The sequence below is a fragment of the Microcebus murinus genome, chromosome 7, assembly GCF_040939455.1.
Source record: "Microcebus murinus isolate Inina chromosome 7, M.murinus_Inina_mat1.0, whole genome shotgun sequence".
In the NCBI taxonomy this organism is placed as follows: Eukaryota; Metazoa; Chordata; class Mammalia; order Primates; family Cheirogaleidae; genus Microcebus; species Microcebus murinus.
In genome coordinates this window covers 84,606,883-84,632,343 of record NC_134110.1, presented here as the reverse complement: position 1 = coordinate 84,632,343, position 25,461 = coordinate 84,606,883, and the positions used below count along the sequence as shown (strand labels likewise).

Below are 25,461 nucleotides of genomic sequence, written 5' to 3'. Positions count from 1 at the left end.
TCTAGTCACCATCTTTTTCCATAATGACAGACCTACTTTTCAAATACTCGTTTGGCATCTCTATGTGGATGGACGTCCTGATGGCACCTTACACTGAATACACCCTACGTTCCATTGACCCTCTTATTCTCCTAAAACTAGCACCTCCTCCTGATATTCTTATTTCTAAGACTAGAAATCTGAGCTGGTTTTGATTCTTTCTTTTCTGATATCCTGTATCTAAACATCTTAAATATCTTAGGTCCTCTGCCTTGCTATCCTAATTAAGAAGGTCCTTCTTTCCCATTCCTGCTTCCATCCTTCTACTCAAGATTCTCACCTTCATTTCTATAATAACTTCCTAACTGGTTTCCCAACCTTCAGTGTCCTCCCGTTACAATCTAGCTTACAAATTATACTTGGACGGATCTTCCAAAATCACAGAAGCAATTATTTACTTTCATTCTCAAATCTCCCATTGGGAAACAGTTTAAATATAAACTCACACTTGGCATCGGAGATTTTCTATCATCTGTCATCAAGTTATCTTTTAAGCCCCATTGTCCTCTATTCCTTTGTCCCTGGAGCTGCAAATGAAATGGCCCCACAAAGCCAGATCTGGCTTGCACGTGTCATTTTCCTTTGGCCCATACAATGGATTCAGAAGTTTTGAATTAGCTGCTTATGTCAAATTAGTTGCTAGCATTATACATTCATTGGAAAGTTTCACATAGAAATCCAGATTCTGGCTTCTCATGCAAAGTTGGAATATCTGGCACTTTGGACCTACGTGGCACAAAGCTAGGCAGCCAGTGCCCTTTCACATGGAGAAGCAGGTGCCAGGTCACCACGGCCTGCACCTGACTGATGTCTCTCAATCTGGTGCTGCCTTGGTGCCTGCAGACGTCTCAATTTATGATGCTTGTTCTATACTACCTAGTGCTCTGGTCAAGTGCATCATTCCCAAATGCATAGCATGCTTTTACTTATGGTTTCCCCCTCTTTCTAAAAACCCCCTCTCCTTCCATCTCTCCTACCTTTAAGGCCCATTTCAAACATCACATCTTCCATGAAGCTTTCTCTGAGCACCCTGCTGGGTATTACTGCCCTATTTCTGGACTTCTGTAATACCCTGTGGTCTCTTATGGCCCGGAGCCCACTCTCCTTGGGATCGCAGTCACTGGTACCCTTGATTTGTCCCCTTTTCTCTGGGAGGCATACAGACGCACGCTTCTCCCACTCCTCGGGCTTTCTCAAGGAGGGGTTTGGAGTCTCTCCCCAGCCACCCTTCCCCTGTGGGATCTGCCTGTCTACACGGTGGAGAGCCTGACCTGCTTGCAGTAAAGGCCCTGGCGCAGCAGGCGGCCCCGAGGTGGCACATCTGCTCAGGATCCAGAGGCCTGTTGTCCCTACACACTCCCGGCAGGGTGTCCCATTCCCAAGACAGCTGGTCAGCAAACCAAGCTAATGTTCTCATCTTCGCTGCCCGAAAACTTACCTCACACTGTTTCCAAACCCAGGCAGGGAAAAGGAGGGGTTCCCATTGACCCCCTTCCAGCCTCAACAACCAGGACTCGCTCTTCCTCAAACCTTCTGCCGCACCTGGTAAAGCTCATGGCACAGGACAGGCACTCAAAAAGTATTTATCACATTGAATCAAAAGATGTAATCAGTATGCATACAATTCCTGGAATGTAATTTCTCTTATGCTTATAGTCCCATAAACCATAATTTAAATGTCTCCGAAACGTTAACAAAATACAAATTATTCCATCTATAACACAAAATATTTATTGCCTATTTACATCTCCATCTTTATGTGAATCATTATGTATCAATATCACATATTTTTAAGAAAAACAGAGGAAAAAAATATAAATCTTAAAAGCCAGTGAAAAAAAGCATCACACTGTGTGGTATTTATCAGCAGTCTCGTTGCTCTCCTTTCTTATCTTTCTTCAATTTTCTGGTTGTTTCCTGACGAATGGTATTATACTCCAAGATGGCCATTCTGGAAAGCCTCTGTAGGTACTGAGACGGTGCCCCAGTGAAAGGATCACTGAAGCTGGAACCTGGGGGTGAGGGTGGGGTAATACGCTGTTAAAATTAAATTGAGCACACGTGAATGATATTCTGTAAAATACAGTGAGACTATCAAACACTACTAGTTCTTCATATACAGCATACTTTGAGTTGGAAATTCCAATGCTTACTTTCTAAAGGGACTGTGACTGTGACAGCAAGTCACCTAAAAACATATTTAACTGGAAAAAAAAACCCTTAAATGCTTGTATTTAATTATATAAAATTAAATCTGAGTCTGTAAGGTACTTCTTCAAACCTGCGATGGCTGTGGAATTTCTTCCAAAATAAAAGGCACAATCTCTGTAATAACTCATTTCATACTTTACATGCTTATCAATTTATTTTCTTCAAATAAAATCATTTCCCATAAATGCTAAGTGAAACGGTAAAAGTGTGAAGTAAAATAAATCATTCGCCTAACTGAAACAGCGTTGATCAAGCTTCTATTATAGAGTGGTAGTAATGATAATAGATGGCATTTATTGAATGATCTTTGTCAAATACTTTAAATCTGTTTTATCCAAACAACAGCAAGTACTATCTCAAATTTCAGATTTTAAAAAGACAATTTAGGGAGGCTAAGGAACTTGTCCATGAGCACATACCTAGAAATTGTCAGAGGCAGGATTGGAACCCAGATCTCAAACTCAAAGTTCCCATGTAATCACCACATATTGCCTCTAAATATATAAATATGTAAAAACATTTCTATTTAGAAACATATAAGGCTTTGAAAATAATATATGGACCCATATTGTTTTAAAATATTATTATTTAACTTCAAACAGCTGCAAGTGTCAAAAAAACCTGTCTTAAATTCTCCCTTGTGGTTGTTATTTTTTGTTTGTGTTGTTTTGTTTGCAGGTGTAACATGAGTGAGAAGTTCAGAGAGAGAGAGAGTTGAGAATTAAGAATATGGTCAAAACTCCTGTTCTTAGCTGTGCAATGGACCTGACACTTTAAAAGACCCTCCAGCAACAAAATAACTAGATTCTAGGCATTAAGCAAACCTGACAAAAAACTTTGAAGAGTCAGTATCATACAGACAAATGCAATTAAGTTAGAAGTTGTTAACAGTAAATTTAAAATTCTCAAATATTTAGAAATTTATACATGCTAAATTATCCATCAGTCAAAAAGGAAATCATAATGAACATAAAAATACTTGTAGCTAAATTATACTATCATAAATCTTGTACGATGCAGAAAAAGTTGTACATAGAGAGGTTTATACCTTTAAATTCCTATGTTAGAAAAGAAGGTTGAAAATTTATAGGCTAGGTGTAAGATACACATTAGGAAAAGAGTAAACCCAAAGAACATGGAAGAAAAAATATAGAAAAGAGAAGAAATCAATGGAATTAAATTATAACTATCATGAAACTTGTATGATACAGAAAAAGTTGTACATAGAGAGGTTTACACCTTAAAATTCCTATGTTAGAAAAGAAGGTTGAAAATTTATAGGCTAGGTATAAGATACACATTAGGAAAAGAGTAAACCCAAAGAAAGGGAGTAAACCCAAAGCAGGGAAGAGAAGGGAACATGGAAGAAAAAAATATAGAAAAGAGGAGAAATCAATGAAGTAGAAAAAAAGTTACAATAAAAGAGATTTTTTTTGAAAAGAAAAAAGTTCTTCATTGAAAAGATTAATAAAAAGGAAAGCCTCTGGTCAGCTTAATCAAGTAAAAAAAAAAGGAGGCATAAATATATAATATTAGGAAAAGATGGATAGAATTACAGATAAAGCAAAGACTAAACTTTATATCAATAAATTTTAAAATTTAGACAAAAAGCAAAATTTTCTAGAAAATATAACTTACCAAAACTGATTGAAGGATTAGAATGCCTTAAGAGTCCTAAAATTAAAATGATTGAATCAATATTAAACGATTACCCCAAAGAAAATGAACCCAAATCATTTTACAAATGAATTTTATCAGACTTTCAAGAAAGAATGGTCATTCCAATTTTAGGTCCTTTCCTTCAGAAAATAGAAAGAGAGGAAATAGTCCCCAATTCATTCCATGAGGCCATTATAATCTTGACACTGAATCCAGAGAAGGATAGGACAAAAAGGAAGGTGTATGGTTATAAGATCAAATTGCAAAAATTAACTAAATTTCCAAATACCTATAATAGAAAGTTAGAAATTTTAATTTAAAAGGAATTGTAGCAGGCCGGGCGCGGTGGCTCACGCCTGTAATCCTAGCACTCTGGGAGGCCGAGGTGGGCGGATTGCTCAAGGTCAGGAGTTCAAAACCAGCCTGAGCGAGACCCCGTCTCTACCATAAAAATAGAAAGAAATTAATTGGCCAACTAATATATATAATATAAAAAAAAAATCAGCCGGGCATGGTGGCTTGTGCCTGTAGTCCCAGCTACTCGGGAGGCTGAGGCAGCAGGATTGCTTGAGCCCAGGAGTTTGAGGTTGCTGTGAGCTAGGCTGACGCCACGGCACTCACTCTAGCCTAGGCAAGAAAGCGAGACTCTGTCTCAAAAAAAAAAAACAACAACAACAAAAAAAAAGGAATTGTAGCAGATTATTAGCCTAACTTCCAAAACTTTTTACTCCTTCTTCTATAACAGAATTTTAACTGGGCACATGGTCATCCAGGTATGGATTACATTTCTCAGCTTAACTAAGAGCTAAGCAGAGCCTTGTTACTAAGATACTAACTAAAATAAATTTTTGTTGTTTATAAACTACCCAATTTATAGTATTTTGTTATAGCAGCCCAACCAGACTAGGATATTTGGATCATTTGTAGGTCTGCTTCTGTCTTCTGTTTCTCCTCTTGGTTTTTTTGTCATTATTTTCACCCCCCCCCCCGACCCTCGCATTGCCTGGTAAATTTTGATTGAATGCTAGACATTGTATATGAAAACCTATAAGGCTCTGGTTCATCTTGTAATCCTTAGAGAAAATTTGATTTTCTTCTGGCAGGAAAATCACTTTAATCCAGTGCAGACTAGGTTTTAGTAATTTTTTTAATTAAAAAAAAATTTTTTAGAGACAAGTTCTTGCTCGGTAATCCAGGCTGGAGTGCAGTAGCCCAATCATAACTCACTGTAACCTCAAACTCCCCACCTCAGCTTTCCCTCCTGGCCTCAAATGATCCTCCTGCCTTGGCCTCCCAAAGCACTAGGATTACAGTTGTGAGCCACCAGGTCTGGTCTGGGTTTTAGGGGGTATTTTTTGTTGTTGTTTTATTTTGTTTTTAAGCTAGACTAGTCATGGTATGCCTTTATTTACAGTGTGTAGCCCTACAGAGGTTTCAGCTGAAAGCCTGGTGTGTTTACCAAGGGCCCTTCATCTTAGCAGTCCTAAACTGCCACCTCTGTTTCCACAGCAGGTGCTATGTTACTGAAATCTCTGCTCAGTTCTTAAGCCTCATGGAAGCTGTTTTCTGCTTGATTTCCTGAAATACTGATGACCACACAACCACTTGGGAACAGACAAACACCTGGAGGGGAAATTGCTCACAGAATTTTGGGCTCCTTCTCTTTGGTTATTCCTCCAAGATGCTGGCTTGTCCAGACCTGTCTACTGTAAAGACAGACTGATAAATGCTTGTCCATTATAGCCAGAGGAGAAAGTTCTTAGGATCATTTTTCTAAAGAGGTATAACTATGGAAATAGATGACAGTGGCCATAGTAATCCTTGAAAAATTTAGATCACATAAAATTATCCTTTTTTAACATTATTCTGTGGCTCCTAATTCCAATCAGAGTTAAATAAGAAATCCTTTCTAAGGCCCTACATGATCAGTTACTTCATTATTTCTCTTACCTCACCTTCCACTACTTAGCTATAGGGGGCTCCTGTTCTCCCAGCCAGGCAGGCACCATTCTGTCTTCGGCCTTTGGTGGCCCCAAAAGAATAACTTAACTCCCTCACCTATTTCAAGTCTTTGCTCAAATATTACTCTCAGTTAAACCTATTCTGACCATCCCATTTAAAGTTGTAAATTACCATTCTCTACCCAGATCTCCTGACTTCCCTCACCCTATCTTTGGTGGTTGTTTCTCTTTCACTTAGTTACATCCTAAAATACTATACAATAGACTCACTTACTATACTTTGTGTTCGTTGGCTATAGTCTCTCAACAGACTGTAAGCTACATCAGGGCAGTGATCTTCATTCTATTCAGGGATGTACAGGGATGTACCCTAAGCCCAAGCACCTGGAACAATGCCTGACACACTGAGATACTTAATTCATATTTGGTGAATGCATAAATGAACTGCCTTCTTGTATGACTCTGAAGGAAAATAATTTTCAATAAGTAAACAAGGAAACATTTCAGTAAACACTAAAGATTTCAATTTGTTGTAGAAACTAGTATTGGCACTGCAGGGAGACAAAAGTGAGTAAGACACAGAAGCCATAACGTTGGCCTGTTGGAAAATGGCAAGTAAATATTTGGGCCAGACACAAAACAAATGTCTCCTGTTCTAATGAATATTTATATTTTTATTTTCTGCTGTCTGTTGATTACAGAAGTTGTTTATAGTGTATGGAAATTCAGAGGGAAAAAAATCCAAGGAAAAATTTATGAACACTTAACCTTATGAGCTTCATATTTGAACTTGCAAAGCTACGATTGACTCAATTCTGACTGCTACTAACAATGTCAATGGATGCCTCACTTGGTAATTTTAGTTTTTTTTTTTTTTTTATTTCGGCATATTATGGGGGTATAATTTTAGTTTTTGTTGTTTGTTTGGAGGTGTTCTATTAACTCCATTATTCCGTAAGTGCAAAATCATGAAAGTGATGAATACACTCGCAACAGTCCCCAACCTTTTTGGCACCAGGGACCAGTTTCACTGAAGATAATTTTTCTGCAGACCAGGGATGGGGGGTGGGGTGTCACAGGGCTTGTGGAGGGGTGTGGAGCTCAGATGGTGACATGTGGCCCATTTCCTAACAGGCATGGACCAGTACCAGGCTGCAGCCTGGGGGTTGGGGACTGCAGCACTAGCAGAGGACAACAATGATTATTATAAAAATAAAAAATAAATAAGATTATAAAAATCTTAAATTTTTAAGGGAATAATTGTGGTACATAAGTGAAAGATGAATCATTTTATGGTTTGAAGGACAGTGGAAAATAACATAATGTTAAAGGTGTTATGCTTATACCAGTGGTTCTCAGCTAGGAGTGATTTTGCTGCCCTGGGGATATTTGGCAATATCTAGAAATATTTTTGATGTTCACAACTTGGGGGCTGCTAGTGGCATCTAGTGAGGTCGTGGATGCTACTAAACATCCTACAAGGCACAGGACAGACTCTCACAACAAAGAATTATTTGGTTCAAAATGTTAATACTATCACCACTTAAAAACTCTGGCTTGGACAATAATCAACAAAAAATAAGAAAACATACTTGACAAAATGAAAAAGTTTTGATACTACAATTCAAGAATCTTTACCATTAACTTTGGGTAAAATTACTTCAGGAAATGGCTAGGAGTTTATAGTAGAACTTAAATGTTAGACACATGCATTATGTCACATGCCATATAGGGCTCCCTTGGTATAACGCCCCATGAATCCGTAACATATAGAAGGGCCGTGGCAATAAGGATAGATGCCAGGACACCAGGAAACTCTCTAGCATCTCATAGACAGGATTAAAAAGTGTAATTACCTGTCTCAATAAATTTTTCTATGTCTATTTTTGAAAAACAAAGTTCTAATCAAACATATCAGAAATGCAGAGGTGAGAAGGCCTGATTTTAAAGTTGTGAAGGACAAACTCACACTTTGAATGTGGTAGAAATACACCTTGGTGCTGTCACCATGGTGCTGTCCTCTTAGTTGCCATGGACTTAGGAATAACTTGACTTAAGAGTAGCTTTTTGGGACTAAACCTGTTACTGTATAGATAAGTTTCCATGGTTGGATGTCATAGATATACAGGATTCATAAAAATTATACTATTATAATTAGAAGATAAAGCTAGGAAGGAAGGTTGGGGGAAGATGGTAAAGGGTTCGTTGGTTGCAAGGCTAAAGAGTTCACACTTTAGTCTGTGGGAGATGAAGGAGTCATTGTTTTTCAAGACAGTAATGTGACTAGGGGTCAAGGCTTCAGGCTTTTGTTTAAGGATTTCAAAGGTCAGAGACTCAAGACAAAAAGACCAGTTTGCAGGCGACTAAGTGGCCCAAGTGTGACATGAGGAGGGCCTATCCAAGGGTCCCAAGATTATAAAGGTCTGTTTATAATGAACCTAACATGCTAAGTTTGTAAAAGAAACAAAGTTTTTTTTTTTTTTTTACTTTTTTTTTTTATATTTTTTTTACATATTTTTTTATATAAACTTTTTTTTCATTTTTTCTTTTGGGCCATTCTGAGCATTGTATGAAACAAAGCTTTTAAAAAGTAGTAACAAAACAAAGACAATTACATCAGAGAAAAGAAAGGAAATTTAAAAAATAAAAGAGATAAGTATGTGGCACCCCAAGATGTGTAGTGGGAAAAAAAAGAATGAGCCAGCTTTACCTTTCGATTTCTCCCGAAGTGGTGCCATGGTGGATGTCTCCTCAACCTTCTTTATCCTAAAGATTGTATATTATCATAAAATCGCTTATATGTAAATATGGGTTACATTAACTTTAAAAGATATAGTAATAGGCAAGCAGCATAGTTTCAGTGAAACTCACTTATTGAATGACATCACATGGAAATTAAACAAATGTTAAATAAAGGAAACTCCATTATAACTAATCTAATCGGAAGCAGATATGAACCGACCCAACATCTTGGTTTTTACCTGTAAATTTTAGTGGTGGGTGAGTGCTATGTATGACTTTTCCCATAGATCTTTACCATAACTCTCACTAGTCATGACTCAGGCAATGCTAAGAGAAAAAGGAACTAAGATTAAGGGCATCCAAATGTGTTGGATACCAACTATCACTTACTTGTGCACTTTTTACCCATCAATCACCCCAATCTAAATTGTGTCATAATTAACTTTTGTTCCTACTGCAATAGATCTAAATAATAAGTCAATTATCAGGGGATATACATAATGATTGAATCTGCTGTGGGTGAGATAACCAATCATAAGAATTCCAAACTTCTTGTAACTATGTTAAACCTTAAAAGTCAGCAAACAGCTTTTCACCTCTCATGCTTCCGTTAAAAAAAAAAAAAGGTAAAAAAACAGAAAAATAAAAGTCAGCAGCAGCTTTTTAATACTCTTCACCTCTAGGATTACTGTTATTAGTTATATTACCAGAGTGTGCTTTGAGATTCACTGTAAATTTTTGATTATCAACAAAGAAATTTGAAAAATATTAGACTTTAATCAGAACTTTACAATAAAATATCCACATATGGAGAAAAAAAGAGGGTAAGGGGTTGTACACAAACCAAACATAACTGAGTGCCCTGCTTTGCCGATGCAGGGCAATGTGTGGAGGAGAATGAAACACTTGCAGGCAACTTGACAAGTTCTCACTAGAATGGCCAAAATGAAGACACTTGTGTCAAAGGCAGGGAAAAGAACTAACAGTTATGCTTGCCAAACACTTTATACAAACTGTGTCACTTAGCTACCACTATTCCACTTTATATGGGAAGAGCACTTGTCATAACACGAATAAAGTGTATCCAATTATCCTTCTTTGACTTAAGTAAATTCACACTCGAGTCAGTGTAAAATGTTTAGAAATAATTTCACAGTCAAATCACAAATGACAAATCATAAACAACCCAAAAAACAATTAAAATAGGGTAGAAATAATAGCAAGCAAACTGAAAACCCCAAATTAAGAGGTAGAATGGGCCAATTTAGGGGTACTTTCTAAGGTTCCATGTATTGAAGGAAGGATAACAAGACTGGTCTATACTGATACAAAGTCCATTGCCACAGACAGCCCTATACATGCCTAACCCCTCCCCAAAGGGCACTGTGACCCCCAGTGAAAATGACAAGAGTAAGTTGAGTGGCAGGGATATAGGTATCTTGGTAATGATGTTAACCTACTGTCCTTAGTAGGTTTTATATTCATGTAAGAAATGATCCTTCTTCTTTCTGTATCCCTGCCATCCCTCCTCTTTGACTTAAGTTACCATCTACTCTATCAGCAACTCACTCTCTTCCACCATCTCTGATCCTGCTTATTTTATTACAATCTTGCTTCAGAAAGAGTAATTTTGCTTTTTATATTTTATAGCTTTAAAATATGTCTTCAGATAATATTAAAAATTATAAGAAAGGCTATATGTATGATATCATTCATTGTGGTGTTATTTACAAAACCAAAGAAGTCAAAGCAACTTAAAATTCAATAATAGGAAATGGTTAAATAAACTGTGGACCCATCGATGAAATATAATGTGCACAGTAAGATTGTTTGATGAATATGTAATGACGTGGCAAAATGCATATATGTAATATTAACACATTGACAGCTACACTAGAAAAAAATTTTTCCCTTGGGGCCAAGGTGTTTTATTATGAAAATAGAATAAAAACTTCAAAAACAAAATGATCCTAATTTAATAAAAAAATTGTTATTTTTTATTGTTTTATGTGCATGAGTTATATGCAACTTGAAAAATAGTTGAAGTGGCTCCCAAGGTAAAGAGACATGTGAGTTACATGTGCTTCATGAGGCCCCTGGCTCAAAACTATTGTGAGTTAAATACAACTCACATGGCAGTTAATGTGTTAAGTAAAAAAAAGGGGAGCCAAGATAAAAAATTTCAAGTACGCTAAAATCACAACTAAAATAAAATCCAAGAAAAAAAAGAAAGCTACATGAGAACACTGAAAATGGATATGTTAGGATAGGTATATTATCAAATAATTGTTTTTCTTTTTTCCCTAAATTTTATGCAAAGTTCTTATTTATTTTCATAATTTAAATAAAAATTATCCACAACTTTTTAACATGTTCTAGTTTTCTATTTATATTACCAGAATTTATTTCAAGAGTATTTAACAAGAACAATAGTACTAGTTGGAAAACTCAAGAAATATATTCTAAAACTCCAATCTTGTGTGCTATATATCACTGGATGACTTGAAAGTTCATTATGATGGGAAAATAATATGAAAATATACATCATCCCCTAAAAAATGTTGCAACTCAATGCTACAGTGCTTCATATATTTTAGGCTGGCAAAGTGAATAAGTAGTAGACATTCAACGAATATCTGAAGAATAAATGAATAAACCAAAGAGAAACTGAATAGAATATGAGACTATCTCACTAACATATAGGTCCCTTTGGAAAAAGGGGTTTTTGTTTAATGATATGCTAGTCAGTCTAATTTATAGCAAGAAAGAATGTATGATAACGTTTGTGAATGTTAGTATTAAAAGTCAGGGAGACTTTCCTGGCTGAAAAATTCATTCCTGATAGTCAATGCAAAGTCTTAACTAGGCCAATACCTCATTCAGAATCTCCCCTTACACCACTTTAATCATACTAGAAATGAAACACAAGTTCTAATTCAGGATACAGAAATCGGTTAATATTACTGAGAGTTAATTTTTTTATCGCTAAAAATTCCAATGCTTTCATGGGCATAATCTAGGCTAGGGCAATCAAGATTTTTAAAAGGAAGTCCTTAAATCCTTTCTGGTAATGTCACTTGAAAACAGAGAAAAGTGTCTACTTGTGAAACTAATAAAATGGCTAACTGGGAGTAAAGAAATTAAATCCTGGCCAGGCACGGTGGCTCACGCCTGTAATCTGGGAGGCCAAGGCGGGTGGATTGCTCGAGGTCAGGAGTTCAAAACTAGCCTGAGCAAGAGCGAGACCCCTTCTCTACTACAAATAGAAAGAAATTAATTGGCCAACTAATATATATAGAAAAAATTAGCCAGGTATGGTGGCACATGCCTGTAATCCCAGCTACTCGGGAGGCTGAGGCAGGAGGATCGCTTGAGCCCAGGAGTTTGAGGTTTCAGTGAGCTAGGCTGACACCACGGCACTCACTCTAGCCTGGGCAACAAAGTGAGACTCTGTCTCAAAAAAAAAAAAAAAAAAAGAAAGAAAGAAAGAAATTAAATCCTTTATGAAAAAACCAGTAGGCAAAAAAAAAAATATTAGATTCACTAAGTCAGAAAAACCTCTACAATCAGCAACATCACTACATATAAATATTCAACAAAAGGGGCGTGGGTAACAATGACCTACCTGATTGCAGGCATCTCAGCATCCCCACGCAGCAGTCTTTTACGAACATCTAGTGGAGTCGAACTTACATTTTTGCAGTAACTTCGCAATCCTGGTAAATATGGCATTTTGACACATCCTTTGACCTCTTCTAGACCAAATGCTGTGGTGTATTCTAATTTAAAATATTATCATGATCATCTTGATTAAACATATATTTCTTTTACTACATATTAAAATACATAATGAAATATGTTAATACAAAATCAGCCATTATATAAAGAAAATTAAGTAACTATAACTTATCCAGCATCTTTCCCAGGAGAATGTCTTTCAATTCCTACCACAGGACTATAAGAAGGGATAGATTAAGGGACTGATTTAGAGTTAGAATAAGAAAAAGGACAGCTTGGCAGACCTTCCACAGTCCTCACTGTCCTCTGTGGTCATTATTTTATTTAACTAAAATTCCAAGAATACTATATACATTCACATGGAAATAGAAGGCACTTTCAAGAATCTTATCTACTACTTTGAATCTGTCCACTTTCCTACTTTTATGTAAATAATCAAGAGATATAGAGGCCAGGCACAGTGGCTCACACCTGTAATCCTAGCACTTTGGGAGTCTGAGGTGGGAGGATCAACTGCTGGAGGCCAGAAGTTCAAGATCAGCCTGGGCAACATAGCAAGACCCCATCTCTATTTAAAAAAAAAAAAAAAGTTACTGAGGAGGCTGAGGCGGAAGGATTGCTTGGATCCCGGTAATTTGAGGTTACAGTGAGCTATGATTGTGCCACTGCATTCCAGCCTGTGCAATAGTAAGACCCTGTCTCTAAAAAATAAAAATAATTTAAAATGAGTTATAAATTCATAATCAGTTCAGCTAGCAATGAGAGATAAAACAATTCTACTTCAAGCAGTGATTTTAATTTTCTCTCCACAAAATTCCCTATCAACTATTAATATAAAAAGGCAACATGGGGGAGGGGAGAAACAACATTGAAGAGTCAAGACTGCTTATTCTGCTGACTTCACGTATCAATGGACCAAGAGATTGTCAATTTATATTTTTAAAAAATCAATATGAAGGCATTTAGGGGAAAAAGTAGATTAAGAGGTTAAAGGTTTGGCTGTTCTTTAAACTAAACATAGAAAAAAAATTTAAACATCCTGTACAAAGTGAGTCTAGCACAGCAACAAAAATAGTACTTTAATAGGACTAGAGTTATTATTAAATGTTAAAAATACTTATTAAATACAAATACTTATTAAATATAAAAATACATATTAAATGTTCAAAATACTATTTTATAAGCTTCGATTTTTACTGTTTTGGAAAAAAATAGTTTTTCTTTTTTTTTTTTCTTTTTTTTTTTTTTATGAAACTTTGGGATGAGAAAAAAATAGTTTTTCTTCATCAAAAACATATACATTCTCTTTTCAACAATTTGATTTGGGGGATAAGAGGATGGATAAACTGGTGTCTTTTGAGAACCTTTAATGAGAACCTGGTGAAAAAGTTGAAAAAAAAATGTACAGCAGACACTCAAAACCAGAGCAGATTGAAATAGTTGAGAAGTTTGGATTTTGCTATTTCAAGAATTATATCTCCATTAATAAAGCTGACGGCAGAATTCAGAATAAACAAGAAATGCAATTATAACTTGAAAGTAAGCGGGAAGCTATTAGTATACTCAAACACATGTCAAAAGTTCTCATACTTTTTTAAGACTCAAAGACTTTATTGAGCAATTAGAGGACATAAAATACTCTAACTTGCTTAAAAATAAAGTTTTGGTTGAAATTATTAATATATAAAGGCACTTTAAAGATTTGGGTGTCTTAAAATATAAAAATCAACTTTATTAAAAAGAAAACACTACAAAAAGTGTGATCAGAGGTGGTACTATACTGAATATTAAGAGAAGTAGTTCTTTAAAATGTGTTTCTATCATGAGTCACAGAATTACATTAATGAAATGATTTTAATTTGCTTGTATTTTTCCATAAGCTTAAGATATAATTCTTACATAAATATCATGGAAATTATAAAACATGTCTTGACTGCTTGAAAATTTGCATGTATTCTAAGAAAATTTATACAAAAAAAAACAAATTTCTATGTTTTCCTAAGTAAAACAGTAATAATAATGAAGTTACCTTTCCTTATCTTTTGTGTTTCCAAAACTGCTTTCCTCCAACTATTCTCAAAAACAAAACCACTGTCAAGGGAATTTCTGGGTACTTCAGAAGTATCAAATTTGATTTCAGGAGATAACACTGACATTTTTTCTTCTTCTTTCAATAGTGCTGATGAAAATGAGAGGCTACTCCAGAAACAGGACACAAAAAACAAAGAAAACAAGGTATTCCGGAGGTTAATGTTTTTTCTGATTTATTTTCCATCATGCATATTAAATACTAACATAGATTTAAATGAAAAGCTTACTTAGAACATGTAAATACATATTCTTGGGATTTTAAAGCAAAAGCCCTTTAAGAATGAAGCAAAAATATATAGTCCAGAATGTTTTTATATTTTAAACTTTAAATATTTTAATGAATTCTTTCAAATTCCAGGTCACAGTATTTGGCAATATAAAAAAAAAAAAAAAAAAAAATGTAAGGCCGGGCGCGGTGGCTCACGCTTGTAATCCTAGCACTCTGGGAGGCCGAGGCGGGCGGATTGCTCAAGGTCAGGAGTTCAAAACCAGCCTGAGCGAGACCCCGTCTCTACTATAAAAATATAAAGAAATTAATTGGCCAACTAATACATATATATATAAAAAATTAGCCGGGCATGGTGGCTCGTGCCTGTAGTCCCAGCGACTCGGGAGGCTGAGGCAGGAGGATGGCTTGAGCCCAGGAGTTTGAGGTTGCTGTGAGCTGGGCTGACGCCACGGCACTCACTCTAGCCTAGGCAAGAAAGCGAGACTCTGTCTCAAAAAAAAAAAAAAAAAAAAAAAAAAAATGTAAAGGCCAACAGCAAATCATCATCTACAAGAAAATAGAATGGTTGGATTCTCTCAAAAATATTATCATGATAAAATGCATTTATTTGCACCTGAAAAAAAAAAAGACAAATTCTATGCTCTGTGGAAAATAAACAAGTCCTTAAGATAGCCATTACTTTTATTCTAAACATGGACCCAGAAGAATGTTCAATCATGTACCCTGCTTGTTTAATATATTAAACATCTATTCATTTCAATCACATATTTTAAGTGTCTATTGTGTGCAAGGCACTGCTAAACTCTGAAGAGAGTAAAACGTGAGCAAGACGTAGCTCCTACTCTCATGAATCCAGTGGCAATGGCAAAGAATGACAACCACCACTCCAGTTACAGTTTATTGAACACCTATTATTTATCCGCCTAGCTGGGCATTTTACACCCATTTTTTTCCCAACCATCACAATAAAAGAGTCAGAGAGAGCTAGATTCAGCTATGCTCATTCACTCATAAAAAATAAATTATTAACTGGGGGTTGATCCTAATGCCAAGAATCACACAAGGCCTTGGAGAAATTATGCTAAACAGAACAGTTCCTGCCCTTGCAGAACTTAGGATCCAGGAAATGAAACACAGGTAAGAAAAAGGATAATATCATTTTAGTAAGCTATGCTATGATGGGCAAATGATACAGGATGGTACAGAGCACACAGGAAGGAATCCTACCCTAGTCTTGGGCATTAGGGAAGCCTTTCTGGAGGAAGCTAACTAAGCAAGGGCATGGGGGAGGTGGAGGTAGGGGGAGAGGGGGAGGAGGAGGTAGGGGAGCAGGAGGGGGAGGAGGAGGGGAAGGAAGGAGGAAAGGGAGGAGGAGGAGATAGATGGCTCCTAGTAGAAGAAAAAGCACAGAAAAAAGCATCTCTCTCTCTCCATGTGAGAGACAACATGGCTCAAGAATGTAGTTTAACACAGCTGGAGCAGGCATGGGTGTGTCGCACACCAGCAGGGAGGGAGGGGAAAAACCAGGATGCCGGAGGAGGGTGGGGAGGTGAGGGCAGAGGGAAGAGCAGATCTAGGCGGAAGGGGGAAGGTGGCCCGAGAGATGGGGCAGTTGTGAGAGGTGAGCCATCTCCAGGGCAGGCTGCTCCTGAGAAGCCAGCAGTGGCCAGTCCTGGAGAGGCTGTGCCCTGTAACACGAGAACATGAGCTATAAAGAAAGAGGGGGAGGACTTCGGATTTGGTGATGAGGTCTTGGGTCAGCTTGAAACGCCAGTGTTGGGAATTAAAGGGGAGGGAGGAGACCCTGCAGGAAAGGGCTGGGGAGTGGGGGTGAAGCGGTAGGCAGTGAGGGGAGCAGGCGAAGGGAAGGGGACCATCCCAACTCAGCGCTGGTGCCAAGAGCCCGCTTGGGCTGCTGCAGCCTGACCTGGCAAGTCGTCTGGCCCCGGCCTGTTCCTCCTTCCCCAGCAAGGCTCAAAGGCCTGTTCCCTAATGCTGCCTCCACCCTGTCTATTCCTGGGCTTGATCCTCCTTTGCAAGCAACAAAGAGAGTGGCTCATTCTTTCTTTGATGCTCTCGGCCACAAGCTCTTTTGATTTCATAGGATTTGTTGCTAAAAACCTGAGAAAACAAACAAGACAATCATAAGGGTTACAAAAATAATGAAAATGACAACTAAACTAAAATGTGGAGTACATTATAATTTCCAAAGTCTTAAAAGACTCTTAAAATCCCAATCCAGACGCCCGTTCTTAAGAACTTCTTTCTCCGTCTGTTTGTAAGGGTGAAGATGAGCAGACAACTTTCTTTCAGCTCCTTTCCCTCTTAGAAGCCTCCTTCCAGGACAGAAGAGGCAACCAGGGACCTCGTACCCTGCAGTGGACACTTGCATTTCTGAACATTCCAGACTGGGTCGCACCAAACAATAGACCTCGTGGGGCATTTTATCCTACCAGATCAAGAGAACATTTTCTTAAAACTGACTTCTTTTTTGAAAAAGTACACATGATAAATACATGAAGATTCTTTATACTATTATCTGTACACTTTTGTGTATATTTGAAATTTTCCATAATAAAACGTCTTTTTTAAAAAAAAAAAAAGCTCATAGCTACAAGAATGTATAACTTAAAGAATGTGCTGAAATAATGAAAAACCAAATGTTTTTGATCTGATGTTTTCTGTAAACATGGTCACTATCTAATTCTAGTGGAAAGAGAAAAATTAAGAATGCTTTATAGGACTAATAAAAGGACTGTTAAAAAAACACATGTAAGAAGAGATAATAAAAAGAACAGAGGACACGTGTTCTAGGGCAGGCAATAAAACAAGTCACTCAAAACAAATGTCTTCTCAAATTAACAATAGAGAGAATCAGGGTTAAGATAAACTAATTGTTTAAAACTGATAGGTATAAAATAATTACTATATTTGTAATGATTACAAAACAGGGGTGGTAATTTGAACATTTTTTAATATTCCAAATACTTTTAAATTTTTTTATCACCTAGCTTAGAAATAAAGGGAAATGTAAAATAAATGCTTGTTCACTTACTCATTCTTCATACATCCATTTATTAATTTAACAAGAAAGTACTGAACGCCTAGCATGTCAGGCACTGAGGATATAACAATGAACTATGTTCTCCTGAGACAGACAATTGTAAGGAAATAAATGAACCAAGTTTATTTGAGATAAAGTACAATGAAAGTAAGGTTTTATATTGGCAATAGGTGAGTTCTATAAAGTCACTACAAACACTATAGCGAATACTGAACCATTGTTCCTAGGGTAAATATAGGATTAGGTTCTTGTGAACCTTTGGTCACCACATTTTCATCAGCCAATCAATACATCACCATGTTTTATGTGTGTTTCTATTTAAAGACATATATATATATACATATATATAATTGATTCATTAACCATTGAGCTCAAGGCCAACAGTGGATTGGCTCATGCCAGAAGGAAGCTTATCTAACGTGTATTTTCTCCACAGACATATCACAGCCTTCTTGCACTTAGGAACACTAGACTGCACTTCAACAGTACACTTGGGGGGCTTTTTAAGTGGCAAAATCATCAACAGAAAGCACAAAAATGCAAAAAGCATGGCACTAAATAGCGAAAAGCACACTCGCTAACAGTCCGAGAGCTGACACAAGAAGGCAGAGCGTTGCCACGTTCGAGCTCAGCCGGGAAAATGCACACCTGGCAACTCAAATTTTTCACTGCTCTGCACATGTCCACAAGTGACCAGGAAATCACTACAAGTATTGACTGCGGGGCTACAAATTTTAGTGAGTAGGTGAATCTGTGAATAATGAGGATTGACTATAATGCATCATGGCAATGTGCTTAGGGGCAGGAAGTACTTCAGACTGGGTGGCTAAGGAAGGCCTCATAGATGATCTTGAGCTGAGATCTGAATGCCCCAGAGGTAGCCACAGGTATCTGGGGAAGGTCTAAAGTGAAGAGCACTCTTCTCCAAGAAAATAGTGAGTGCAAAGGCCTCAAAGCCAGAATGAGGTTGGCACATTCTAAAAGCAGAAAAGATCTGTGTGTCAATAGCTCTGGTGTCCAACATGGCAGCCACTGGCCACAAGTGACTACTGAGCCCTTGAGACGTGCTAGTCGGAACTGAGATGTGCAGCAAGTGTGTAATGCACAGCAAGCTTCAAAGATGTCTTGTGGAAAAAGAGAATCTGAAATAGCCCATTAACAATTTGCATATTGTACAGATTTTATGTTGAAATGATACCATTTTGGAAATGATGAATTAGATAAAATAGATTGCTTCAATAAATATCACCTGTCTCTTTTTACCTTTTTCATGTGGCTTCTAGGAATTTTAAAATTCTATATGCAGATTGCAAGGGGGAGAGGAGAATAAGGTTGGACAGATAGCAGGTACCAGATAATTTAGGGTTTTATAAGTGATAATAACGAGTTTGGACTTTATTCTAAGCGCATCGCGAAAATCCATCAGAAGGTCTAGAGTGGGAAGAAACATATCAGAGTTGAGTTAAAAGCAAATCTCAAGTTAAAAAGTGCATAGAGGACACTGTGGAACACAAAGAAGGGAGTTGGTAATTCTCAGCAAAAGCTTCAAGGAGATGACCCTTAAGCTATGTCTTAAACTAAGTTCGGGTCCGGGAAGTGGGTCAACCACTCTATAGAGGGTCATTGCTGGGCGATGACACAGGCATCAATAGGACTGCTCCTTTCAAGGAACAAAAGAAGTTAAATATGACTATTGTGATGATTTATTCCATGCCTTTCTTCAAAGAATCCAAAATCTTTATCTTCAGGCCTCTCTTCTGAGCAGTAGGTACCTATAAGTAACTGCTTTTAGGTATCTTTACTTACACATCTCAAATTCAATGTGCTCCAAACTGACCTCATGTTTGCCTATCAAAGTCTGTTCCCTTCAGTATTCCCTCACACAGCACCTGACAGCACCATCCTTCGGCCACGACAAGGTAGAAACCAGGGCGCCAGCCACGACAAGGTAGAAACCAGGGCACCAACAGGGACACCTCTCTTTCCTCCTAAATCTAGTCATGCAGTAAATTCTGTTAGTTTTACCTTCTGTGTATCTCTTAACCCATCCACTTCTCTCCTTCTCCTCCCTGCTCCAAGCTGCCCTAATTGCCTGCCTGGATTACTAAATTAGGTTTTATTTTTATTTATTTTATTTATTTATTTATTTTGAGACAGAGTCTCACTCTGTTGCCGGGGCTAGAGTGCCATGGCATCAGCCTAGCTCACAGCAACCTCAGACTCCTGGGCTCAACAATCCTTTGCTGCAGCCTCCCGAGTAGCTGGAACTACAGGCATGTGCAACCATGCCCGGCTAATTTTTTCTATATATTTTTAGTTGTCCAGCTAATTTCTTTCTATTTTTTTAATAGAGACCGGGTCTCGCTCTTGCTCAGGCTGGCCTTGAACTCTGAGCTCAAATGATCTGCCCACCTCCACCTCCCAGAGTGCTAGGATTACAGGTGTAAGCCACCCCGCTTGGCCTCTGCATTAGGTGTTAACTGATCTCCTCACATCCACTCAAATTCCCACTCTAAAACTTGAATTTCAAAACCCTAACAAAGGTGTTTTAACTTTTTTAAAATGCTCGTTACCTTTTCTTATATCTCTGTTTACCTGGAAAACAGAGAAATAGAGGAAGAGGGAAACAAGAGCTAAAACCTGGCTGGGCGTGGTGGCTCAAACCTGTATCCTAGCACTCTGGGAGGCTGAGATGGGAGGATCGCTTGAGGTCAAGAGTTCAAGGCCAGCCTGAGCAAGAGCCAGACCCCACTCTATCACAAACAGAAAAAATTAGCCAGGCATGGTGGCACACGCCCATAGTCCTAGCTACTCAGGAGGCTGAGGCAGGAGGATCCCTTGAGCCCAGGAGTTTGAGGTTTCAGTGAGCTATGATGGTGCCACTGCACTCTAGCCCTGGCGACAGTGTGAGAACCTGTCTCAAAAAAAAAAAAAAAAAAAAGCCAAAATCTTTCAGCCAGCTCTTGCCTCTGTTAGTACAAGTTGGCAGGCAGTCTTCGGGGCCTTACAGCAGATGAATGGGACCTGCTGAGTGGTTCCTCACAGAAGGGCTCTGCTTCCTTAGGGGAGATTGCTCAAAGTTTATATCCACTCAATTGGGGTGTCATCATGACACAGACAATGATGGCTGGAATACTGGAGCTTTTATTTCAGCTGCTGGGCCTTTGCCCAGGGTGGGGAGTCACTCTTCCCTGTGGCTCCTCACCGCTGGGGACTCCGTCTGCTGTGAGACCCCTAGATATGCACTCTGGGACCTAGACATGTTCTTACTTAGATGATAATTTTCCTCTACACACTATTCACTATGCTTAGAAATTTATGCTAAATGTTTTAATCTTATGTCATTTTCAGCAAGCATCTTAGGTGGTTTAAAGACAGGAATTTATGAGAATTATCTGTTATATATGGTTCTAAGGAATACAGATAACATCTAACTTTAAGATGTTTCCATATGACAAAATACACCTATGCAGGAAATTTCTCCAACCCTCCTGAACCTGTGTGTGGAAGTCACTGGAGTTCATCCCCGTCCCACCTGATGTTTCTAATTAATCCACTCTCCACTCTGTAGTTACAGTGCTGTTTCAACCAAGCAAATCGTGTCACTCAGCTACTCTGAACCCTTCAGTGACTTTCACTGTTCTTGGGTTAAAGACCAAAACCCCAACATGGTATAGAAGACACTGCCCGCCTTGCTTCTGTCCTGCTCTCCATCTGCTCATCTGGTCTCCATTTTCTGTATCAGCCCCCACCTGCCTTCTCCAACCACATATGGGAAGGTGGAGGCAGGGCTCTTTTCCACCCCAGGGCTTCTGGACACACAGAACACCTCCTTAATCCCTTGCCTGATTAATGCCTCAGCGTTTGGATATCAACTCAAGTGACATTTCCTCAGGGAATCTCCTCCTAATCCCCAAGAACAAGTCAGGGCTTTCTATTAGATGTTGATAGCATCTGTGGTTTTCTCATAGCACTTACCATAGTTTGTTATCATGCATATACATGTAATTATCTAATATTTGTCTCTGGCGCTGGCCTATGGGATAAAACTCCATTTTGCTAACTCTTCAGTTTTGCAATGAAGAACCCCCTTGGAATGGTTCCCAATCTACTTTTGCTTTGTCATTAGACAATATCTCCTCCCACCCCCCCCACCCCCACACACACCCTAAACTCTAATTCAGGAGCCAACAAACTACTTTCCTTGAGCCAAATGCAGCCTGCCACCTGATTTAGTAAATAACTTTGTATTGGAGCCACAAACACACCCACAGAGGCCTTTTTATTAACGTATTGTCTATGGCTGCCTTTGGTTTACAAGAGCAGAGCTGAGTAGTAGCAACAGACTATATGCGGCCTGCAACGCCTAAAATATTTGCTACATCTTACTAAAGTTTGCCTGCTGCTGCTCTAATCCATTCAACAAATATCTATTGAGTACTTACGACATTTTATGCTAGGTGCAAATTCTCAAATTGAAAAATATATGTGCAATAGGAATTCTATTTTCTTCCCTAATGGATCATCTTAAGGTTTGTGCACTCTATTTTAGAGACCACAGCTATAAATAATTGGAGCTATTGAAGGATTATATATAGGTTGTAACCTGATTAGACCTAAGCTTTTAAAATACTGCTTTCACTTTGGCAATATTGGAAGGAAGACAAGAACGAGGAGGCCAATTAGGAGACCATTGCAAATGTCTAAGTGAACGGTAATGAGGGCCTAAGCCCAGGCAGAAGCTGACAGAGAGACAAGCAGGACAGGGGTTAACAAGGTAGCATCTAGAGGCCCTAGGAACTGTGAATGAGTGGTGTCACTCAGATGATAGGAAGAGGGGCGAGGAGCCATTCTGAGTGAGAAGAATAATTCAGTTATGGACAAAATGAGTTGAAGGTGCCTGTGTGATATTCAGAAGGGGATGTCCGGAGATGGGAGCAGGTTTAGCCAAGATACAGATTTGGAAGTCATGGCAGAGTTAAAGCCACAAGGACAGCCAGAGTAGTGAATTATATTAGTGAAAAGTTAGGAGGCGTAAGAACAAGTCCAATGTCACCAATATGTGAGGGACAGGCAGAGAAGAAAGTGGCCACAAAAAGACTGAAAAGGAATGTTAAAAAGATAGAAGAACTAAGCAAGGGGTGTCAGGAAAAACCGAAGGTAGAGAGAGTTTCGAGGAAAAGGAAGTGGTGAACAATTTCCTTAAAGAGGACGTAATGTCAAAAGAGCTGTGTTTAAACGTGAGAGACTCTGAGCTAAGCACACACAGTCTTCTGAGGGTGGAGACGATTAAAAGGTAAAGACTGAAAACACAAAAGAAGGTAAATCACTGACTAAGCATTTTCCTGGGGAAGATGAGGTCATGAACAATTGCTTTATAAAAATCAAAGATAAAAAATAAAAACGTTTCTATTAAACAAGAGCCGACAGAATAAGGAAATAGCACCCAAAAAAGCAACCAATATGCATTAGTTTGCCAGGGCTGCTATAACAAAGTACTGAGACTGGGTGACTTAAACAAAAATGTCTTGTCTCACAGTTGTGGAGGCTGGAAGTCCAAAATCAAGGTGTTGGTGGGGTTCGTTCCTTCTACAGGCTGTGGAGGAGAAACGTGTTTCCTGCCTCCTTGGCTCGTAGAACATTGTCTTCCTGGACTTCACATCATCTTCCCTCTGTGCATATCTCTGTGGCCAAATGTTCCCTTTTATAGGTACACTGGTCATATTGCATTAGGGCTCACCCTAATAACCTCATTTCACCTTGACACCTCTGTAAGTGGCCCATCTCCAAATAAGGTCACACTTGAGGAACTGGGGCTTAGGACTTTAACACATGAATTCAAGGGTATGGGAAATAAGACGATAAAATACCATGACCAATATAAAATATGTGTTGAAGACAACTACAAAAAAAACGCCAGTTAAGCAAGTAGACATAAAAATGTATTCATTCTCTCAACACCAATTTCTAAAACACACACAAAAATAATAGTGACAATTGAGACTTTCAACAATTCTACAGACCAAAGCTAACTGTTGATGTTCATACTGACAGTTGAGGGAGAGAAAGATTCTGAAAACCCTTCTGCAACAAAGCCCAAGTAAGGCTTTAATACTAAATACATTTTACTATATTTTACTCCTTTAAAAGTCAGAAATTCACTGTAGCTCCCCGTATTATTTTGGCTTCAAATGACAGAAAATCCAAATAAGTGGCTTAAACAAGAAGATGTTCCCTCAAGTATAAGCCTGGCCAGCCCCCCCAGGGTGGTGCCAGGGAGCCAGGGCATTTCTATCTTACTGTTTGACCACCCTGAACATGCAGGACCTACCTCATGGTTCAAGGTAAATTTTAGTAAATAAACATTTATATGGTGCTGATAGGAACCAGGATTTTCAGTGTGGGAGAAAAAGATACAGATTTAAGATCAATAGAATTAAGTAAAACCTCCCAAAGTCCTAAATATGAAATAGAAGTATCAATATAAGACTTTTATTTAAAACAAACCAAAACAAATGTTTCCTAGCTCTGTCCACTGAAGAGGAGGGGCCCAGAAACAATGACCAAATCAGCAGCATTAAAATCCCTAATAACCAGATTGTGATTCCATTCTTGACTAAAACACACACACATACCCCAAAATGAGGGCCCTTTGAAGAAATAGCTGAGTCCAGGTCTGTGGCAGGAAATACACAAGATGAACTTGGAATATTTTGTTATTCTAGAAATCTAGGATTCTACCAAAGGCAACTGTAACTGTGGCAGTCACCAACTTGAAGAAGTTTCAACTGACCAAAGACAGGACTATAAACATTAAGAAGATTTTTAACTGCAATGGATTGACATATATTAAGAATGTATATGGCCGGGTGTGGTGTGGCTCACACCTGTAATCCTAGCACTCTGGGAGGCCAAGGCAGGAGGATTGCTTGAGCTCAGGAGTTTGAGATCAGCCTGAGAAAGAGCAGGACCCCATCTCTACTAAAAGTAGGAAAAAAATTAGCTGGGCAACTAAAAAATAGAAAACAACTAGCTGGGTGTGTTGGTGCGTGCCTGTAATCCCAGCTACTTGGGAGGTTGAGGCAGGAGGATCACTTCAGCCTGGGAATTTGAGGTTACTGTGAGCTAGGCTGATGCCACAGCACTCTAGCCTGGGCACCAGCAACAGAGTGAGAGTCTGTCTCAAAAAAAAATATGTATAATACATAAAAATATAATGATATGGTAATCTTCCCACATCTGAGGGGAATATGTTCCAGTGGATGCCGGAAACCATGAATAGTACTGAACCCTACCTATATGCCCTATGTTATTTCCTATACATATGTACCTATGATAAACTTTATAAATTAGGCACAGTAAGAGATTAATAACAATAACTAATAATAAAATAAAAACAATTTCAACAATATACTGTAATAAAAGTTATGTGAATATAGTCTTTCTCTCTCTCTCTCAAAATACCTCCCTTTATGTAATATTTTCTGACCTTGGTTGACAACAGATAACTGAAATGACAGGTAATTGAAACCACGAAAGTGAAACCAAGCATAAGCAGGCACTACTGAACGGTACTTTAAAAAAAATAAATAAAAAACCCCACTGATTATCTCTGGAGGATACTAAAGAATCAACCTAATTTGAAACCCAACCTATTAAGGAAATAACCAACATTTATCCAAATAAATGATGATAGGGAAGTTTCTCTTTTTAGAGTATTTCAGCTA

General features: G+C 38.1%; 1 protein-coding gene across 1 annotated transcript in view; it reads right to left on the bottom strand.

The window, feature by feature from the left end:
- Positions 1 to 259: 259 nt before the first annotated feature.
- The window catches only part of C7H8orf89 (chromosome 7 C8orf89 homolog), a 36,449-nt gene continuing 11,247 nt past the window's right edge, over positions 260 to 25,461 (bottom strand). Inside the window, exons 2-6 of the mRNA XM_076005211.1 lie at positions 14,380 to 14,546; positions 12,238 to 12,391; positions 8,581 to 8,636; positions 3,889 to 3,924; positions 260 to 2,051 (exon numbers count right to left, since the gene is read on the bottom strand). Of these exons, the coding sequence (XP_075861326.1) occupies positions 1,903 to 2,051; positions 3,889 to 3,924; positions 8,581 to 8,636; positions 12,238 to 12,391; positions 14,380 to 14,506 (522 nt within the window). The 5' untranslated portion in view covers positions 14,507 to 14,546 and the 3' untranslated portion in view covers positions 260 to 1,902. The remainder of the gene's footprint in view (positions 2,052 to 3,888; positions 3,925 to 8,580; positions 8,637 to 12,237; positions 12,392 to 14,379; positions 14,547 to 25,461) is intronic.